Source organism: Lagenorhynchus albirostris, chromosome 1, assembly GCF_949774975.1.
Source record: "Lagenorhynchus albirostris chromosome 1, mLagAlb1.1, whole genome shotgun sequence".
Lineage (NCBI taxonomy): Eukaryota > Metazoa > Chordata > Mammalia > Artiodactyla > Delphinidae > Lagenorhynchus > Lagenorhynchus albirostris.
Window position 1 is genome coordinate 168987155 of NC_083095.1, and position 21687 is coordinate 169008841.

The 21687-nt window shown below is 41.6% G+C and overlaps 1 protein-coding gene across 2 annotated transcripts in view; it reads left to right on the forward strand.

The window, feature by feature from the left end:
* Nucleotides 1-21687, forward strand: part of TAF3 (TATA-box binding protein associated factor 3) — a 154082-nt gene that overhangs the window by 103654 nt on the left and 28741 nt on the right. For both annotated transcript variants that reach the window (XM_060160032.1, XM_060160041.1), the window contains exon 3: nucleotides 11053-12863. In XM_060160032.1, the coding sequence (XP_060016015.1) occupies nucleotides 11053-12863 (1811 nt within the window). The remainder of the gene's footprint in view (nucleotides 1-11052; nucleotides 12864-21687) is intronic.

Below are 21687 nucleotides of genomic sequence, written 5' to 3' on the forward strand. Positions count from 1 at the left end.
GAGGCCAGCAGCAGATTTTACAGGCTGTCTTCTAAATACGAGGATCTTTGGAGTTAATAGAGTGAGGCAAGGATAGACACGTAAAAATCCGAACGTAAATACTGAATTTCTTTCCCCCTATTAAATTTACCATTTGGTCCTGAACTAATGTTTCTCTTACCATTTCAAACTAGAGTCATCCGAAATTTAGTCTTCTTTCTAATCTTGCTTTGATAACAGCCATTGTGTAATTATACCAAGCTTTCGTTTGAAATGATTTTGCTAAGATCTCTAGGATTATTCATGTGTAGTTGGGGGAAGCTCACTGCTGGAGCAGCTCCTCTGGGGGACTGGCTCGGCAGCTGGGGTGGGCAGGGCTGCTGGTTGGGTGGAGGACCGTGGCAGTGGAGGGTCTCGGCTGCTGCCACCGCCTCTGACACCAACTTCTGTCTGAACAGTTTTCAAAATGATTTCACGTTGAGCTCGTGCTGACTGTGCACGATAATCCTGGGAAGTAGGTAGGGCTGGCATTATTTTGTGTGTGTGCAGAGAAAGAATCTTGTGCTCATCGTCACAGAGGAACGTGGAACCAGGGTCGTCTTCCAGTCCACTGCTGTTCACGCTGTAATGAAACGCTGCCTTCGTAATAACGTGGGGCTTGGAATAGAGCTTGCTCCTAAACACTGCCCCCAGCGCAGAGGTCACGGGCCAAGTTAGTCTCATAGAAAGGACTGATGCACGACCTAGTTGACGGGGCGGGGAGGTCTTATGTAAGTGGGCACAAGAAGAGGAGGAAAATGGAGAGCCCTGGGCGACGGCCAAGCTACCACTTACCTGAGCCATTCCCTTTGAGTCGCAGTTTGCAAGTTCCCGTGGGTCTTCGTGGACCCTTGAATTTCAGGTGTGTCCAGTTTAATGTTACTTTAATAACTAAAACAATTTCTCTGTATTATTTAGTAAGGAGCATAGTAAACATTTAATAATAATTTGGAACGGCTATCATATTTCACTGATCTTAAGACACACCAGGGCTTCCCTGGTGGCGCAGTGGTTGGGAGTCCACCTGCCGATGCAGGGGACACGGGTTCGTGCCCCGGTCCGGGAGGATCCCACATGCCACGGAGCGGCTGGGCCTGTGAGCCATGGCCGCTGAGCCTGTGCGTCTGGAGCCTGTGCTCCGCAACGGGAGAGGCCACAACAGTGAGAGGCCCGCGTAACGCAAAAAAAAAAAAAAAAAAAAAAAAAGACACATGATCAATCATAAGAAGCACCATTCTTTTATGTACCACTAGGGGAAAAACAGCATGCTGCCAGTTAGTCTTATCATACAGATGTTTCTTTTTAACTGCATAGAACTGAAGAAGAATGTTTCTTCTTCAAATTTTTAAATTGTTTGTTGACTGAAACACTGGTGTCCAGTCATGCTACCAGGAATGATGGTCAGGTTCACCCATGGGCAGGCAGTGACTGCTCCATCACTACTGGGTCTCATCCAATAGAGACAAGAAGATGCTACTTATTATTCTAAAAATAGCAATTCCGAGATACACACTTCTTCATATTTTGACAACTTAGAATCAGAAAAAATATGGTAAAATAGTTTTTCTTACTTTTCTAATAGTAATGCTGCTGAAGGAAATATTGATTATTAGCCATGGATGATTGCTTTGCAGCCAAGGGAAAACATGGTGAAGCTTAGTTGGGGAAATAGATTTTAAAAATGCACTAAGAATCGAGCAGTTACAAACTGTAACTCATTTTGGAGATAAGGCATGACCAGGGGATACTTCTTTGAGAAGTGCTTAAGCTTAAGACTCAAAGGGTGAGAGACAAGCATGGAAGTAACTAAGGGAAGAGTGTTGCTAGTGGAGAGGAGCGGAATATGTGGGTATAAAGACCCTGAGAAGGGAAGGAACTGGGTATGTTCCAGTAAGTCAAAGAATGATCATGTGGCTTGAGCAGAATGTTCTGCACATAGCTGCTTCTTTGAATTTAAACTAAAATACGTCCCAGTTTGGATTTGGGAAAATGTCTTGCCAGGTATAATCACAATGTTATAGTTCATAAGGCACTTTTCATCTTCTTATTAAATACCTTCTGAGGACTGGAATTACTTTTCAAGAAAAATCTTTTCTTTTAAATCAGTTGTTCATAAAAATATTTGATGTTGATGGGTTTGTGTCCATTTAATTATAAGTAGCCGACCCTCATTCTGCACTGATTGTGTATTTGTGATTTCGCCTGCTGGCTAGAATGTACTTGTAACCCCCAGATCAGTGCACACGGTGCTTCCACAGTCATCCACGGACAGGCGCAGGGGGGCAGGAAATTTGAGTTGTGCACATTTCTAGCTGAGTCTAAACAAAGTGACACTCTGCCTTCTTATTTCAGCTCAGACTGTCGACAGGTGGATTTTCAGTCTATTTGTTGCCATGCTTTTTGCACTTTTTGCTTTTTTTGGTGATTCTGCTATCTAAAGTGTCCCCCAAGCGTTACGCTGGCTGGTGCTCCCAGGTGCGAGAGGGCTTGATGTGCCTTAATAGAAAGAATAGAGCAGCTCCGTGCAGTACTGTTGGCCGTGAGTTCACTGTGAATGAATCAACAGTATATATTAAATGAGATGTCTTTAAACAGAAACACACATAAAGCAAGATTCTTTATTGATCTGCTGACGAAAATGTTGTGACCAAAGCCTCATAGGAACCTAACCTTGTATTTCCTTTGGGAGCAGTGGTTTTCACTGACTGAGTGTTTGCAACCCCTTTATAGAACATAATCACCCCCAAATAACATGAATCCACTGTACATGTACATGTGAACACATGGTTAACATGTTGCTGTGTAGCAAGCCACCCCAAAGACTAGTAGCTTAAAACAGCAACTGTTTACTGGCTCATAGTCCTGGGAGTTGGCATTTGGGGTTGGCTCAGCGGTGCAGTCCTTTTGCTGGGTCTGGCTGGGCTCGGTTGGACATTTGCCATCAGCTAGTAATCGATGGCGTCACTCATATGTCTGACGGTTTGGCTGGGGCTCTGAGCCACACAGTTTTCATCACCCAGGAGGCTAACCCGGGCCCTGGGGTGGTTGCAAGTCTCCCATGAGCAGCAGGAGGGCAAGCCCCAGTCTGCACGTGGTTTTCCATCCTGTGCTTGTGTTGCATTTGCCAACTCTGACCCATCAGCCAAAGCAAGTTACCCGGCCACCCAAATCAAGTAGGCTCCACCTCTTGCCGAGATCTGGTGGAAAGGACATTGATGCAGGGAGGAAAAGGATTCCTCTTACTGTTACTCAAAAGCCAGAGAGTTAGTACTAGCTGTTAACCCGAATGGGCATAAAAGGAAAGTAAAGTTCAGAAAGATTAAGCAACCACACAGCCAGTAATTGGCAAAGGCGGGTCACACATGTCTGCATGATGGCAAAGTTTTTATTCTTTCTCTGCTGTTTAGCCTTCTGATAGACGAATGGCTAATTTGCCTGGTTTGTCTAGTTCTGGGGAGGAAAAAACAGCAGTAAGATTAGTCTCCTCAATACAAGAGAGAAACAACTGTCATTGTCTTGTCTTGGAAAAGAAACCGTATCCTATGTGCAGTCTTACTGCTGTGGTGAGTTTAAGAACATCATGGTGGTAGTGATTTGTGAATGTGTGGGGCTCGATCATGAATTTGATTTGTACAAAGGGCTTACATCCTGGATATGGAATCTTAGTTGTAATAGAGTTTATTCTGAAGGACTTAAAGGAAGATGATTAAAATATTAGAGATATTGACATTGTCTGAAGAGATCTCCTTGTATTTATTTCTTTTAAAAAATCCACAATATTACCATAGCCAGACCCTATTATGCTATTGTAATCATAGTTGAACTAAGAAGGGTGATTAACGATAGCAATTTATTGTATCTGAGGAGGAGAGAAAATAGGAGATGTTGTTGTTATCATAAATCATATCGTAAATAACCAAAAAGAAGCACTCAGAATGCTTGTGTAGTGTCAGCAGCCAGCCCTTTCAGGCACGCCAGCCCAGGATGTAGCCATAGAAACCCCAAAGTCATACTGTTATCTTAGCCTTGCTGCAGTTATGTGATACAACAGTATTAACATATAGATTAGGCCATTTATAATACCAGGTGTCATTTCAGGTTGGCTTGCTTATATAGCATTTTAGTTTTTTATTGTGCAGAATGTTAGTGAAATAGTGCTTTTCTGCAGGTCAGTGTTTATATAGGTATTTATAACACATCAGCTTCACTCTGCTATCAATTTATTGTTATTGATTGGTTGTACTGTATGAATTGTCCTTGCCTAATTGTCTTGTCTTTGCTAGTCATTTCATTTTTTTAAGTAAACAGGTTTGTTTAGAAAATACCTACACACTTATACATGTTGAGTTGTGTTTCAAGGGTCTAATTTCAGTCCCATTATAGACAGGACAATTTTTAAAATATTTTATGAGGGCACGTAGATGGGATTCGAAAAAAATTTTTGGCCTCATTTGGAACTAAGATAAAATGATGGAATGGGTTGTTTTAATATTGCCGCTCTTCTTGCATTTCCCAGGCATCCAGTGTCTGCCTGTCATCCTCCAACTGCCCTAGACACGCCCCCCAACAGCAGCAGCCCACCAGTGCCTCCCCCTCTTGGCAGCACCCTGGGTTCCAGACCCTCTCCATCCTCAGCATTCCGTCAACTTACTTCACTGAAGTACCATTTTCTCAGAGTCTCTTTACCTCAAAAATTAGGATAGAATCATTCACGTGTCAGCTTTACAGTCTTAAAAATATTTTGGCAGCAACATCTTAAAGATACTGCCCTTATCCAAGACATAAATCAAGTGGTCAGAATGCCAAGTACTGTAGCATGTGGTCAGTGAGATATTTAGGGGCAGAAAGAACTCTGTCCTGCCCTTTAGATCATCCCCCTGCATGTGGAGATGGCCCTAATATTAGAGACCTTCAATTCTTCGAAGCAGAAGTCAGATGTCAATACTTGTGTGTGTGTGTGTGTATTTTTTTAACTTTTATTTTTAAAATTTTTTATTGGAGTATAGTTGATTTACAGTGTTGTGTTAGTTTCAGGTGTACAGCAAAGTCATTCAGTTATACATATACATATATCTACTCATTTTTTTTTTTTTAGATTCTTTTCCCATATAGGCCATTACAGAGTACTGAGTAGAGTTCCCTGCGCTATACAGCAGGTTCTTATCAGTTATTTATTTTCTGTATAGTAGTGTGTATATGTCAGTCCCAATCTCCCAGTTTATCCCTTCCCACCCCCGCACCCCCCAGTACTTCTATTTTGCAGATGGGAAAACTTAGGTCTGAGAGAGTAAATGGGCTGTGCTAGGTCGAACTGTGGCTCTGGTAACGGACCCCAGATATAGTTTCCATCCACTTCCTCTCTAGTTGACCTTGGGATTTCTGTCCTCGTATCCCTGGATGTGGCTACGTACATGCCTTGTACCAATCCTTGCCGGATCGGTTGGCCACAAAATGTAGTTGCACTTGAACGGATGGCCACAAAATGTAGTTGATTCTTCAGGATAGGAAGTCATGTCTTATTTGACTGTATGTTCCTAGGATCTAACATGGTGCTCCCTGCACTGGTGTTCACAAGGCACTCGGTAGGTGAACGAATGATTGATTGATGAGTAAGGAGTGAATGAATGAATGTAAGTAGTATGGAGTCACTTAAAGTAACTGGTTGTAATAAACATACCTAGTATAGAAAGATGTTTTTTGAAAAATGTGCATTTTAAATGAATCCTTTCATATCTGTTATAAAAACATCAGTGTGCATAAACTAAAAAGACAGTAAGAAAGTTCATGTCATCGTTGCTAGAAATTAATTTCTGTATGTGTATTTCCAAAACATCACAGGAAATCTAGTTTTAAATACATTTAATTTTTGGTGAAATATATACAGATAGCATTTTATTGTCCCTACAAAGTTCAGTAGCACAAGTATATTTTCTGCTTAAGATCATGAATCTGTGTAGTTAATGAGATAAGAAGCTTTCATGCCTTTGCAATTTCCTTTTTTTCCTAATGTCCATGAGCTTTTTAGATTATAGTGTTTCTTTAAAGGCTTTTATTATTCTAGTTAAAAAGATTTTTTTTAAGATATTTTATTCTAAGTCAATATTTATAGTAGCTTAGAACTAACCCCTAAAAATCCTTTTGGTGTGTTCAGACCATATTGCCTTGTTTCAGTTTTGTTCGATAAGTTTGGTAAAGAAGTGCGTTTTGCTCATTACTCCTCTGGGAAATATAGGGAGTGTAGATTACTTATTTATGTCATTAATGAAGGAAAATTGGAATGGAGTTTGTATTGTCTCCCTCCACTCCTCTCAATATTTGTGAAGTTTTAAAAAAAGATGGACATGGGACTTCCCTGGCGGTCCAGTGGTTAAGACTTCGCCTTCCAGTGCAGGGGGTGCAGGTTCAGTCCCTGGTCGGGGAGCTAAGGATCCCACATGCCGCGTGGCCAAAAAACCAAAATATAAACCAGAAGCAATATTGTAACAAATTCAATAAAAACTTTAAAATTGGTACACATCAAAAGAAAATCTTTTTAAAAAATAAACATTTAAACAGTAGAAAATAAGTTCTTAGTTTTCTGGAAATAAAAAAAATCTTTAAAATACTCCTCATATCGTAACATCACTCTTTTGACTTTCGAGCACAGCTTTTATTCTTGTGTCTATATTTGTGTTAAATTAGAAAGAGCTTGTGACTCAAAAAATTTTTTTTGTTTTTTTTTGCGGTACACGGGCCTCTCACCGTTGTGGCCTCTGCCATCGCGGAGCACAGGCTCCAGACGCACAGGCCCAGCGGCCACGGCCCACGGGCCCAGCCGCTTCGCGGCACGCGGGATCCTCCCGGACCGGGGCACAAACCCGCGTCCCCTGCATCGGCAGGCAGACTCTCAACCACTGCGCCACCAGGGAAGCCCCTCAAAAAAATTTTTATACTGTTTTTTATACCTTTATATAATAACATGTCAAAAGATCAAGTATCTTGTAATATTAAACTTCTGTTAACCAAATTATATGCTATTTTATAGTAAAACTGTTTTCATGGATAAGTATAGGAAAATGCTAAAAACCATTTTTAGGATATTTTACAGATTTTTGGTGAATCATGCTCATTATACACATACACACAAGGAATACTTCATTGCTGTTCACCTGTAATCAAACTGAGATTAACCTTCAGGTGGGGTTTGGATGATGGTAAAGAATAAACCATTCAGTAGCCATCACATATTTATCTTACTCCAAACTCTTAGAACACAGAATTAAAATAACTCATGTAATAGAAAGCCAGACACTCGTTATGCAAAATCACCAGTTAAGTCTGTGTTTGAGCAAGCATAAGCTAGATCAGTTGTATTCATTTGTTTGCATTTTGTAATATTTTAAAAATAAAATATATTCACTCAAGTGGAAAACTTTAATACTGTGGAGAATGGGTTAATAAGTGTGGTACATTTTTACAACAGTGAAAATGAATGCACTACAGCTACCTGAATGGACATAGGTGATGCTCAGAAACATAATGTTAGGGGCAAAAAAGCTGAAGAACGTTACAGTATGATACCACGTGTATAAAGTTCAAAAACAAGTCACTACATACAAATGTGGTAAAACTGTACAGGAAACAAAGAAAGGAAAGATATAGAAAGACCAGTAGTTACCTGGGGATGGGGGTGAGAGTGGAGAGAGGAGAGGATGAATTAGAAAGGAACCAAGGGGAGTTGTGGTGATGATGCTAATGCTGTCTTCCGGAAGTCGACAATTGTTTTACAGATATCCGTTCACTATTATGCTTTATGCCTTGCATGCACATCACTTATACGCTCTGCAATGTACCAGATAATTTCTAATTCAGAAAATTGTTGTAAATATTTTCACACTTTAAACATTTCACACCTGTTCTTATTAAAGCTGAAGGCTTTCTCTTCCAGCAAAATTCCCTTTTCATTTTGATTAATTTTGATGCTGCAATTGAAGACTTTCTTATAAAATCTTTAAGCGTAAAAAAATTGTAAATTAAAAGTAAACATTTGTATATTTAAGTATTCCTAAAATCAGCTCTTGTAATAGTTTATTTTTATAATTCATTTATATTCCTCTAAACCACATAAAGCTTCTAGAGGCATACAAGTTAACAGCAGGGACTTGAAATAAACAAACAAAAAAAAGAAACCATAAAAATAAAATAACAGAATTGGAGTAATCCCTCCTAGCTTGTGGAGACCGCTTTGAATTAAGTTTTATGTTAAATTTTTCTCACTTAAATGTAAGCAACAACCATTAATTTTTAAAATATTTTTCTGAGATACTTGAGCTCCAAATTCTAAATGAACCAGTCTGTTTTCTAAAGTATTTGCTGGAAAAACAGTCCCGTTTTCCATAGCCCAGTGTGACACACATCCTGCAGTTCAAATGCCTATGTGGTAGTCATCTTGCCAGTTCCAATTTGATAGAATTACTCACTGGCAAAGTAGTACAGTCTTAAACACGATGTGTAGAAACCCAGTGCTGAGTTGAGCTAACAGTAGTGATGGGGAAAACACATGAAAGGAAACAGAATAGAAACAGTTCACAGTTCTGATCTGGAGAAAGAGGGGAAGGTGCAATAGCAGCATGGCGTGATGTTTCTCACTTGGGTGACTGGATGGATGACAGTATTATTCTCGAGTAATGGTAGCAATAATTGTGTCTCCAGTTTGTCTTGTTCTCTGTAGTTCACAAAGCGCTTTCACGAACATTACGTCTTCCCCCCTCAGTGTTGCCCTTGGAGGGACTTCCGCTGTGAGCCTTTGTTCTCGCTGCCCTCCTAAGCGTTTGACTTTGTTCCTGAGTCCTCCCCTTGAAAACTGTTACCCCCCTTGATCTCTTTGACCTCCCCTGATTTCTTAGTGCCTCCTTTTCTCTTTATCCTTAGAATATCTAAACCTAACTACCCTGATTGCTCCCTTGCTGACATTATCCATTATGATGATTTCATTGAGCGCAGCAAAGGTTTCTCTAACACCCTGTCCTGTTTTCTGAATAGTGTATCTCAAGGATTGAGCTAATTCATAATCATCTTCCTTCTCTATTTCTTTACTTCCTATTTGTATGAATGACTGCATTTCTCACTCACCAGGGCTGAAAGCCTTAAACCTGTTTGAATCCTTCCTCCACTCTTATACCTAATCACTTATCAGATTCTGTTCATTCTCTCTTCAGAATATCATCTACCTCTTACTCGTTACCGCTCTTCTAGTTCAGACCTTTCTTGTCACTTCCCTACATCATTTCATAACCCCTAACCTGTCACCTCTCCATTAGTATCCATTACCTCCCATCCATCATATATGTTCCTGCCAGAGTAATTTTGCTAACATACACTCCAGTCATTTTTCTCCCTTGTCTAAAAATCTTTACAAGGTCTAAACTACCACTAGAATAAAGATCATGTTTGTTTTTCTGGAATTCAAAACTTCTAGGATCTGGATGTAAGCTTGCTAAACTTACTTTCTCCTATTTCCCATCTTGCACCCTACCTTCCAGACAAATTATTCCCTGGTTCTTATACAACTTCCTATGTGCACCCCTCCATCTCTGTGTCATCTGTTCCTACATCCTGTACTTCACCATTATCAATCTCCAAATATCCAAAATGCTACCTGAGTAGTCAAGTGTGTCCCAGATCTTTGACATTGAGGTATTCTGTTTCTCCTTTGAACTGCTGTGGCACTTTATCTCTCTTATGGTACTAATCACCTTCTATGTGCTAGACACTTACACGGCGACTCCTGCTGAACTGTAAGCTCTTTCAGGTCGTGGTTTATTTCTGACTTATTCTGTAGCTCTTTCAGCCTTTACCATTGTGCATTACGTATGGTAGATGCTTAGTTAATATGTGTGGAGAGAAATAATCTGACCCCACAGCAACTCAGTCAAGTGGGTAGGACAAGTTACGTCAGCCCCTTTTGAGAGGTCAGAAGACAGCCTCAAGGAGGTTAAGAGATTGCCTTAGGCCTGTTGCTTTGTGATGCCTGAACGCCTGCTGAAACACCAAGCCAATGTTTCCTTCATGTCACCACACTGCTTCTCAAAGTGGCTGTCCTCAAGCCAGCAGAATAGAAGACATAAATAGCGTATGAATTGTGTCCAGGTTGGAGATTTACATTTTCCAAGCTCCAAGAATTAAAATATGTTATGAAGGTTCTTTTAAAAAGGATTCTTTTCTGTCATTTCTGAGGAAAGTAGTCATATAATAACCCATCTCTTGATTTTTTAAAATATTTATTTTATTTTTTTTTAATTTATTTTCTTTATTTTTTTTGGCTGCGTCATCAGGTCTTGCGGCACATGGGATCTTCATTGAGGCGTGCAGGATCTTTCATTACGGTGTGTGGTCTCTTGTTGCAGCACCCGGGCATCTCTCTGGTTGTGGCGTGAGGGTTTTCTCTCTCTAGTTGAGACGTGTGAGCTCCAGCGCGCATGGGCTCTGTAGTTTGCGGCATGCAGGCTCTCTCATTGAGACGTGCGAGCTCAGTAATAGTGGCGCGTGGGCTTAGTTGCTGTGCGGCGTGTGGGATCTTAGTTCCCTGACCAGGGATCGAACCCGCATCCCCTGCATTGGAAGGTGGATTCTATACCACTAGACCCCTGGGGAAGTCCCCCATCTCTTGGTTTTTAGAGGTAGGGGTGTGTGTGTGTGTACACGTGTACGTAAGAGGAGGCAGAAAACAGAAAGGCAGTATTTAGTCAAGTTAGGAAAAGAATTAATTAAGGAAGCAGAGGGCAAACAGGAAATCCTTAGCAAACTCCAGATCCTGCATTTAGAGCCACACCACTAGAAAGGAAAACGGTTTGTATATCTCCTGTCACTGGTTGCCACTCTTCAAAGCACGGCAGCATGCAAGTTTGGAAGGTTCTAGAAAACTTACCACTTTACTCTCTAACAACTGTCAATAATTGCCTTTCTTTCTTAGAAATCATGTTTGAAGCATTGTTTTCATTTCTTAGGTTTTATATATATGTATGTTCTAATACTTCATTTTTCTTCCTTCACCAGAAGAAGAAGAAGAGCAGGTGCCCACCGATGGGGGCACATCAGCAGAAGCCATGCAGGTTCCCTTGGAAGAAGATGATGAACTGGAAGAGGAGGAAATTATCAATGATGAGAACTTCTTGGGTAAGAGACCGCTGGACAGTCCGGAAGCTGAAGAAATGCCCACAATGAAGCGGCCACGCCTGCTAAGCACTAAAGGGGACGCCCTGGACGTGGTGTTACTGGAGGCTCGAGAGCCACTCAGCTCAATAAACCCCCAGAAGATCCCACCAATGCTGTCCCCCGTCCACGTCCAGGACAGCACGGACCTAGCTCCTCCGTCACCAGAGCCACCAATGTTAGCTCCAGTGGCAAAATCACAGCTGCCAACTGCAAAACCGTTGGAAGCAAGGTCGTTTACACCTAAAACAAAGACTAAAACCAGTTCTCCAGGGCAGAAGACTAAATCACCCAAAATGACTCCATCACCAGCAATGGTCGGAAGTCCTATTCGGTCTCCAAAAACCATATCCAAAGAAAAGAAGTCTCCTGGACGTTCGAAGAGCCCCAAAAGCCCCAAGAGTCCCAAGGTCATCACTCACATTCCCCAAGTACCCATCAGACCCGACACCCCTAACAGGACTCTTTCAGCTACAATAAGTGAAAAAATTAGTAAAGAGACCATTCAGGTGAAACAAATACAAACAGCCCCCGATGCTGGGAAACTGAACCATGAGAATCAGCCGAAAAAGGCCGTCGTGACTGATAAGACCATCGACGACTCTATTGATGCTGTGATTGCACGGGCTTGTGCCGAACGGGAGCCAGACCCTTTCGAGTTTTCTTCTGGGTCCGAGTCAGAAGGAGACATTTTTACCAGCCCTAAGAGGATTTCAGGTTCAGAATGTGCTACCCCAAAAGCTACCACTTCCTCCAGCAACTTCCCCAAGTCCGGGTCCACCCCTCTCCCTCTTTCAGGCGGAGCTTCAAGTTCTGACAATTCCTGGACAATGGACGCATCCATCGACGAGGTGGTCCGGAAAGCCAAGATGGGGACCCCTCCCAGCGTGCCCCCCAGCTTCCCTTACATCTCCTCCCCTTCAGTCTCTCCTCCCACCCCTGAGCCACTGCACAAGGTATACGAGGAGAAACCCAAAGCGCCGGCCTCCACGGACGTCAAAAAGAAGCTGAAAAAGGAAATGAAGACGAAGATGAAAAAGAAAGAGAAGCAGAGAGATAAGGAGAGGGACAGGGACAAAAGCAAGGAGAGAAGCAAAGAGAAGGAGAAAGGGAAGGAGACCAGCAAGGAAGCCAAGTATCCCTGGAAGGACTTTCTCAAAGATGAAGAGGCAGATCCCTACAAGTTTAAGATAAAAGAGTTTGAAGATGTGGATCCAAAAGCAAGACTGAAAGATGGAATGGTGAGAAGGGAAAAGGAGAAGCACAAAGACAAGAAGAAAGATAGAGAAAAGGGCAAAAAGGATAAAGAGAAGCGGGACAAAGAGAAAACGAAAGAGAAAGGCCGAGAAGAGAAGCTGAAGGCTGCCCCAGTCCCCCTGGTCCTGCCCCCCAAGGACATGGCGCTGCCCCTGTTCAGCCCCGCGGCGGCCGTGAGGATCCCGGCCATGCTGCCCTCCTTGACACCCATGCTTCCCGAGAAGCTGTTCGAAGAGAAAGAGAAGCCCAAGGAGAAGGAAAGGAAAAAGGACAAAAAGGAGAAGAAGAAAAAGAAAGAGAGAGAGAAGGAGAAGGAGAAGAAGGAGAAGGAGAGGGAGAAGGAGAAGCGAGAGAGAGAGAAGAGGGAGAAAGAGAAGGAGAGACACAAGCATGAAAAAGTAAGCACTTTATCCTTGGGGGCCCTGTCTCATCCAAGTTCTATTGAAAGCGCAGGTAAACAAAGCCAGCAATTGTCTTTTTCGGATGTAAATCACCCACAGCTTAACTGGAAACACGTCTGTAATGCGTTTACAAAATTTAATTTTAATTCTCAAACCCATAAACTTGTCATCAACCCCCCTCCCCATACGCTGGAAAACGTTAAAAATTCATAGCCTAAGAGCAATTTAATCACAGACCATCAGCTCTGTGTTAACCACACTAATCTCTGGCAGTTTGAAAAGATCTGTAATCTTCAACAGTGAATAATATTTTTGTAATTATCAAGTCTGCAGCATGCTAATTTGTACCCAAATATTAGATACCCGGGAAAGGCAGCACCCAGTTTTCTAAGAGCAGGTAAAACCATGGCGCTGTCCTAAGAGGACAGCAAGGCCCATGGAGTCCTTGCTCACTGACTCAGTTTTGTTTGGTGAGCCATTTTTGCAAGTATTTAAGGTTATGCCTGTCTTCTACTTCCTGTAGCATCTCTTATCCTCCTATTTTCTGCCTTTTTTTTTTTTTTCTCTTTTGCGATACGCGGGCCTCTCACTGCTGTGGCCTCTCCCGCTGCGGAGCACAGGCTCCGGACGCGCAGGCTCAGCGGCCATGGCTCACGGGCCCAGCCGCTACGCGGCATGTGGGATCTTCCCGGACCGGGGCACAAACCCGTGTCCCCTGCATCAGCAGGCGGACTCTCAACCACTGCACCACCAGTGAAGCCCTGCTTTCTTTTTTTTAACAGGATATTTTTAAATTTTTATTTATTTATTTTGTTTGTGGCTGCGTGTGGGCTTTCTCTAGTTGCGGCGAGCGGGGGCTACTCTTCGTCGCGGTGCGCGGGCTTCTCATTGCAGTGGTTTCTCTTGTTACAGAGCACGGGCTCTAGGCGTGTGGGCTTCAGTAGTTGTGGCACGTGGGTTCAGGAGTTGTGGCTCGCAGGCTCTAGAGCACAGGCTTAGTAGTTGTGGCGCACAGGCTTAGTTGCTCCACGGCATGTGGGATCTTCCCGGACCAGGGATCGAACCTGTGTCTCCTACATTGGCAGGCGGATTCTTAACCACTGTACCACCAGGGAAGTCCCTCTTTTCTGCTTTAAAAAGATTAGGACATGTCTCTGAGTATCTAGCTCATCTGGCAGCCTGGTTGGTGGGTAGAAACTAATTCTAAGTATTTTCCCATGTAAGTAAATCAGGCTTCCGTAGAATATAGCCAAAGAAACTGATGTTCATCGTGCACTTCGTAGCAACCAGGACCTCGATCCTATGGGCACAAGATGCGACCTCTGCTTTTATAGCTTTGCTCTCTCTCCACAGTTCTTTGGGTTATAGTGGTTGACTTGTTGATGGAGAAATTTATTTTAAACTTTCTTAAAAAGTGTCTGAGTGTCTGATGCCATATGTACAGATCCTCAGGTAGCCTTTCCCTGCCCTCTGGGAGCATTCCTCTTTGAGGGTGGCTACAAAATCATACCTAGTAATTTTTTCCACATGATAAAATATGCTGTATTTGACCTACAGCAGCTCCATTATCCATACTTTTGCAGTGTTTTCCATTTCAGACTTAACTGGGAAGATTAGTTTAGCTGACAAGCTAGGTAACCTCTCACATTTTTCTGCCTAACTTTTTTCTTTCTCTGTCCCCCTTGGCTATTATTCTAAAATATAAGGCAGTGGAATGGAACTTCTGATATTAATAACCGAACATCAGCAAGACATAGAAATCCAACTCTTTTTTCCATTTTTGAAATCACTTTATCATTGTGTTATTTTTCCGTGGTACCCGGAAGATTTTAAAGCACTTCCATGTACCTTAGTGTCTCCCCCGACACACCCGTCACACAGGTCCAGCAGATATTATGATCAACCTTTATGGATGAGAAACAGCCTGAGTGACTTGTCCAGGATCAAGGTCACACAACCAGCAGGAGCCGGGTCATTTACACACAGACTTACTTCCCGTTTAGAAATGTTTACGGCTGGTGATCCTGCCCGGCAGCGATTAGCCGCTTACCCATCGGGTACCTAGTAACTTGGCAAGTGAGCCCTCAGCACATCAGAGTACTGTTGCTTTCATCACCATCTCACCTCTGGAAAGTCAGTAGAGGTGTTTCAGAGGCCACTGTGAACTTCAGTAAAGCCCATCAGGTTAGCTGGTAACAGCGGCCCATGCTTTTCCTCAGCACCTACCTGACTTTGGCAAGGACATGTCTCTCAGACCATCTTGGCTAGAGGCAAAGGGTCAGTTATGAGTCGCACAGATTTCACCTAACAGAGGAATACAAGTCCTTGTATCAGTTTTGATGGTTATGGATCAGTTTTTAAAGATAAAAACTTACAAAAGTCAGCCATCAGGGCTTTAAAAATAATAAACGTTATTGTCTCTGGAGTTAGGAGTTCCCATCCTGACTTTTTCAGCCCTGTGAACTTGGGCAAGTGGCTTAGGTGAGGATTAAATGAGATAACATCTGAGACCTGCTTAGTACCATTTCTGGCACATAAGTAAATGCTGAATAAGTGGAGAAGGCGGTGATGGGGATGGCGAGTGTTATTATTCCATTTGAATCAACCCCTAAAACATAGAAACCTGAATAGAGGCGGCTGCTTCATTGGACCCTGGTGACTGACCTGTGTGTGACAGGGTGAGTCAGCTGTGGTTCCAGTGTTGAAAAATTATGTCTGCTTCCTGGGCATCCTTTTAAATTTTAGCCCTTTGCGCAGCTAGGAAAGGGTAAATCTATTGTAACCTGTGGGATGCCATTGACAAGGAGTAGAAATTGAGATATTAACTTAGACATTAGGACTTCTCTTTTTTCAACCCCACTTAATCCCCCAAGTATCAAGCCATATGAGTAAATGAAAGTAGACGTGAAACTGGGTTGCATATGATCTAAGAATTTTCTTACATACGCACAGAAGACAACAAGAGTAAATCAAAACAAGGCGTATATAAGCTGCCCCAAGAAAATGTCTGCAGTCAGAAGGCCGAGGGCCGTGGTTTCCTTCCTCCGGCTCCTCAGCAGCTCACAGAAGCAACTGTCCTGGACACGGACCTGGATCAGCAAGCAAGGGCATTTTTTTTTAATTAAAAGAAAAACCTCCCCATATTTACTTTACCTACCTATAAAGTTTTTACCAGTCATACCCACTTTTATCAATACAAGAACCAATAAAGATCCCATTAATTAAACGGGAATCTGCATGATAGTTAGAAAGAGCCTTGGGCTTTGGAATCAGGCAGATCTGAGGCAGGTGTTTTAGTTCTTTAATCCATAGGCATTTCATCTTTATTTTTCATTTTATTTTATTTTATCTTTTTGGCCGCACCATGCGGCATGCGGGATGTGCCCCGACCAGAGATCGAACCCACACCCCCTGCAGAGGAAGCATGGAATCTTAACCACTGGACCGCCAAGGAATTTCCCAGCATTTCGTCTTTAAAGTGGGATATGATAATCACACTTTTTAAAAAACTGCAGACAGTAATAGTTAACATTTATTGAGTATTTACTGTATGCTAAACACCATATATAAGTTTAGTTCCTTATCACAACTCTATCAGGTAGATATTGTAATTACTGTCACTTTAAGATAAGAATCTGAGGCTTAGAGAGATGAATAAACTTGCCCAGGATCACACACCCAATAAGTGGTTGAACGGGAACCACAGTTTCAACCCAGGCCATCATCAGCTACTATAACTAATGTTCTTAACCACTCTCCTTTCCTACATTTAAATTAAAAATGGATTAAGTGAAATAATTTATGGCACCTGGTTCAGTGATGCCCCCTCAGAAGGAAAAATCGTTTTTCTAGTAGTGGTAATAATCCAGCGTATGGCGATTCCCCTTATGGGCAGCTAATGTGCGTCAGTCAGGGTTAGGAGTGTGCTCTTTCATCTGTTGCAAGTAGAACCAAAGTAACTTTTTATGGAAAACATACTAAGAGCAACGTGTTAAACGGTCACAAACTTGACCATAATAGCTTTAGCTGTGATAAACCTAATAGAAAATTTCAGAGCAGTTTAAATTTTTGTTATAATTTTGTGTTTGTGTTTGTCAGTGTATGTATTACATGACTTTCTTTCAAACCCTGGCTCTTTTTACTTGTGGCATTTTCAGTAAAAAAATAAATAAGAAAATGTCTCATTTATGTTAGTGGAATTGAAGGTTCATATAACCTTGTATAGAAGACAAGCCAAAATCCATCTGTCGAACTTGGAAATATGTCTTTATGCTCTTATTGGAGTATGATCTGAGAAGACCTGGTTGAGTTTCACCCCAAAATGATGACGTCACAGACTGTAGATAAAAAGGCCCAGTACTGGGCCTTGAAGAGCCTGGGCTTTGGCAGTCAGGCTGACCTGGTTTTTGGTCTCAGCTCTGCCACTTCTTAGTTACTCACCAGCCTCTCCTAACCTCTGACCCTCTGCTTCCTTCACTCTCTACCTTCTCCCATTCGACACCGGGAAGAGACCGCGTCATTATAAAGTATGCTTTCCCTCTGTTTAAAAACAGTAGTTTTTATATGTGCTCTAAGAATATTTTGGCTTAAAAGGCTTTCTCTTCTGCCTTCTCATAGGAAACACTGAGTGAAGACTAGTTTGTGTCATTTAAGATACATGGACTCTGACAATCCAGTTTCTTTACAGTAACCAATAATGCTGATGATCAACCCAGAGATAATTGGGATCTGTTTAGAATGGAAAGCTCATACTTCATAATGGAGCTCCCCACGCCCCCCCCCGCCCCCCGTTTTTCTCCTGCTGCCTGATCACTTGTTTTATTTGAGCTAACATTGGCAACTGAGTGAGCTAACCTGGTGGTAAATGACATCAGCACACACTTGGTATTTAATGAGTGAGTCCCCTTGGTCCTTGTCAGGCCTGGCCGACAGCTCTGAGCGTGAGACCGTGGCTCCTGTTCCTCAGTTGAGAAAACTGCACAGGGAGGTAGGGTAACTTGCAGACAAGCTGTGACATGACCCAGGCCTGTCTGGTTAAAGCCCGTGGGCTTCTCAGGCCCACGATGGAAGCTGGTGAGGGGGGTGAGAATGGCTCACAATCTAGAGTAAAGGGCCTTCGTGATTTTTAGAAAACTTTAGTCCCTGATCAGCCCATAGTGAGCTCCCGTTCAGCTGCCATATTTTAAAGGACAGGCAGTGGCGGTCCTCAAAGCTTGAATGATTTCAGTCATCAGAACAATTAAAATGTCTCATGTTTCTCCAGTCTATCCCCAAATCCCTTAGCATCTGCCCCGAAATAGTCTTTTATTGAGCTTTAAACAGTTTGTTTTTTAGAGAATGAGAAGTGGTCTTCCCGGTTTGTGCCTTTGACAGAAGGTCTCCATCGTCTTTCCTTTCTATGTAAAGTACTGTTGACTCGTTTCCAGCCTTTTCTCATCAGCTTTCATGATTAACCAGTGAAATGAAGGGTTTTCAGTAAATAAAATAACCCCAGTAAGAAGGGGGAAATATTCCCTGCTGTTTCTTATAACTATTTGTTCCAAGGGGAAGCCAGTAACTTAATGTTTAAGTGAGTATGTTTGAATTTATCAAAGTTTCCTGAAGTCCATCCCCAAGGCTTCAGAGGAACGAACTGAACACTTACTGAAAGCCCGAGTCCTGTTTCATTGTCCTCGCGGGATCCCGCTTGTTATACTTCACCACAACCGTAGATCTTCTGTCTGTTGAATATTTTAAACAGTCTATCAGTGTTAGACTATGTTTCTGAATGGAAATAATGCACAGACCTTCATCGTTAAGAAAGATAACAGGATGGTTACCATTTGTCATAGTTCAGCATCTAAAATATTTGGTTTTTAAATTCCGCTTTTCACCAGTAGTATTTCTGGGTGTTTTTCTGACATATTAGCATAGCTAGACATCTGAACTAGTGCTGGCTGAACTTGCTGCCACCCTACCTAGCACACATACATAGGTTTTTGTTTGTTTTTTTTTTAATGAAAGAAGTTTAACATTTAAAAAAATAGGAAGTAAAACTTGGCCAGATTATATTGACAAAGCTGCCCATTACCTTTGCAGAAAGTCCCTGTCAGAAGATAAACTTTAAAGCTGGAATGCATGAAAGAGTTCCAAGATAGAATTTAAATTTAAACTGATTCCTTATAGATAAGCTTTTTAAAAATCCACCTCTTTGCTTCAAGTCAGGATTTTAAAAATAAATTTCCCCTTTAAATCTCTTGAGCGATTTTCATTTTTTGCAAGGCCGCACTGCTGGTGTCCCGGAAAAATGGAGAGTTAGAGCTTTATCAGTTGGTGCCCTGAGGTATGTGGCAAAGAAGCTAAATCCTTGAAGATTAGCAAAAAAAATGCAGCACATGGCAATAAGGGGCTTATATGACTACTAGTATTAGTTCAGGTGAAAGAAGTATTGCTTATACATAAAACTGGACAAATCCACTGACAATGTATTTTTAGTTAGCTACAAAGGAGTCTTATATTACTGGACTTTGCCTCTTTGGTGAATTGGGAAGCTTAGTAATCCACTGTAAATGCTCTTCTGCGTGCCCCAATTCTCAGCATCGCTCTAAAATACTGTTCTTTTATTTTAACCCTTACAAGCTCTTGTTTCCCCCAGATTTTTGCTTCATGCCATTAAAAGATGGCGGTAAATAATTGAAGTCATTGTCATCTAGTGTGTTGATTGCTGGAACAGACACATGAGAAATTATTTCATGATTGTAGGAAACATCCCTGTGTTTTTATTTGGGTGGGCATTCAGATAAAGTTAACATAAACAAAAGTCTGGTGAGAAATTTTTATTTAGAAACTATACTTTCTATATCTACATTGTTAGCATTCTTATTGGTCTTCTTCTATGCTTGCTTGAATTTTATCTTTAAGTTAAATCTGCTTTAACTTCTTGAAGAATGAAATTAAAGTATTTAACTATTTTTAGGTAGGGTTGCAATATGTCCTGGTTTGCCTGGGACAGTCCAGTTTACACCTGTTACATGGTGTAAATAACATAGAGAAAAAAATATATTTTACAGTGTACCCTAGACATCTCACAAGTATATGTCATTCATCATAAAAGACATTGACAAAGAGACTAAATAGCTCCATGCCAGACATCAGCATTACCAGAAAAAAGGACTCAGAAATGTTTGGCAAAGAGTCACGAGTAGTATGGTAGAACAGAGGATGAATTTGGTGCCAGGAGAACTGGATTTCAATCATTTACTTACTAACTTTGTAACTGGCCAAACCACTTAATCTTTCTGAGCCCTTAGTACATGTGAGTAATAGTAGCTTCCACACCTACCTTATAGAGTTGTGAAGATCAGATTGGATTATGTATATGGGACACACTTTGTGAAGTGCTATACCGGTAAGTTATAATTATTGTGTAGTGTGGTAATAGCAGTGGACCAAAATACAATGTGAAGCATAATAATAGTGAAGAAGATTTTTTGAAAGTTAGGGCAAACAGCTTTATTTTTTAATAAAGCTTAAGAAAGTATTATTTAAGTGCTTCAATAATAGTATTGTGGGTTGAAGGAACATGGAATATTACTCCCAGTACTCAGGTCAGTTAGGAGTGTGTGACCCTAAAATTTTTTAGAATTGAAGAAATATAGGAACTTTATATAATTTTTCATTCTCTGAATAAAAAAAAAATTGTATTCAGTCCTAGTTTTGCTATTTTTGTGACCTGAAAACAGAAAAGGAAAAAGAAACAGGAAAGAAAGGAAAAATGTATGATCAATGTATGATCAGTTTCTCTGTAAAATGGAAACCATACCCCAACCTGTTTGGTAAAGAACCTAAATGAGAACATCTGGAAAATAACCAAACACAATGCCTGGCAAACATTAAGTGTTTTATAAATGTTTGTTTTGGATATATTTGTTTATTTTCCCACAGATAACACAGAATGGTGAGAAAAATGTAGACGCCTTAGTAGTTTACAAAATAGGCTAGACCACTGGTTTTCAGATTTGTTTAGATATGGAACCCTGTGTTCAAAAAAATAGAGGAGAAAGTGAACACAAAAATTTTCCATGGGTCTTGCTTTGCCCCCTCCCCCAGACCCTTGACCCCCAAGGCCTTGAGGAAAACCACTGGACTAAGAACTGGGCAAATAAAAGAGACATCTGCCAAAAGTGAGACCATTTAGAGGAGCAGGTTTTCATGGGGGAGTTGATAAGTTAAGATTTAGATGTAATGAGATGAAATCCTTATAGGATATTTAGCTGAAAATGTTCAGTGGGCAGCATTATGTTTTGGTCTTAGTTCCAATCAGTGCTGGTCTAGAGAGGGAGATTTTGAAGACATGCCATATTGAAAACTTAGGATTGAGGGAATTCCCTGCTGGTTCAGTGGTTAGGACTCGGTGCTGTCACTGCAGGGGGCCCGGGTTCAATCCCTGGTGGGGGAACTAAGATCCCGCAAGCCACGTGGCACGGCCCAAAAAAAAAAAAGTTAAAAAAAAACAACAACTTAGGATTGAAACCATGGACATGGATGAGGTCAGTGGAGAAAGTATGGGAGGACGAGAGGAGAGGACTTTGCTAGGGACAGGGAAGGAGCGTGATGAAGACCTCAGTGAAGAAACAGACGGGACATTCGGAAAGATTGAGTGTCTAGAAGGAATAGTTTAGTGGCGTGGTTGGGCCAGAAAGTAGAGTGGAGTTGGGTGAGGGATGAAGGAGAAATGGAGAAATGCAGACGATGAAGACTAGAAAATGTGAGAGGTCGTCAGTGAGAGGTTGAAGGGGAGGTAAGTTTTTTAAAGGATAGAGTTGAGCGCATTTGAAAGCTA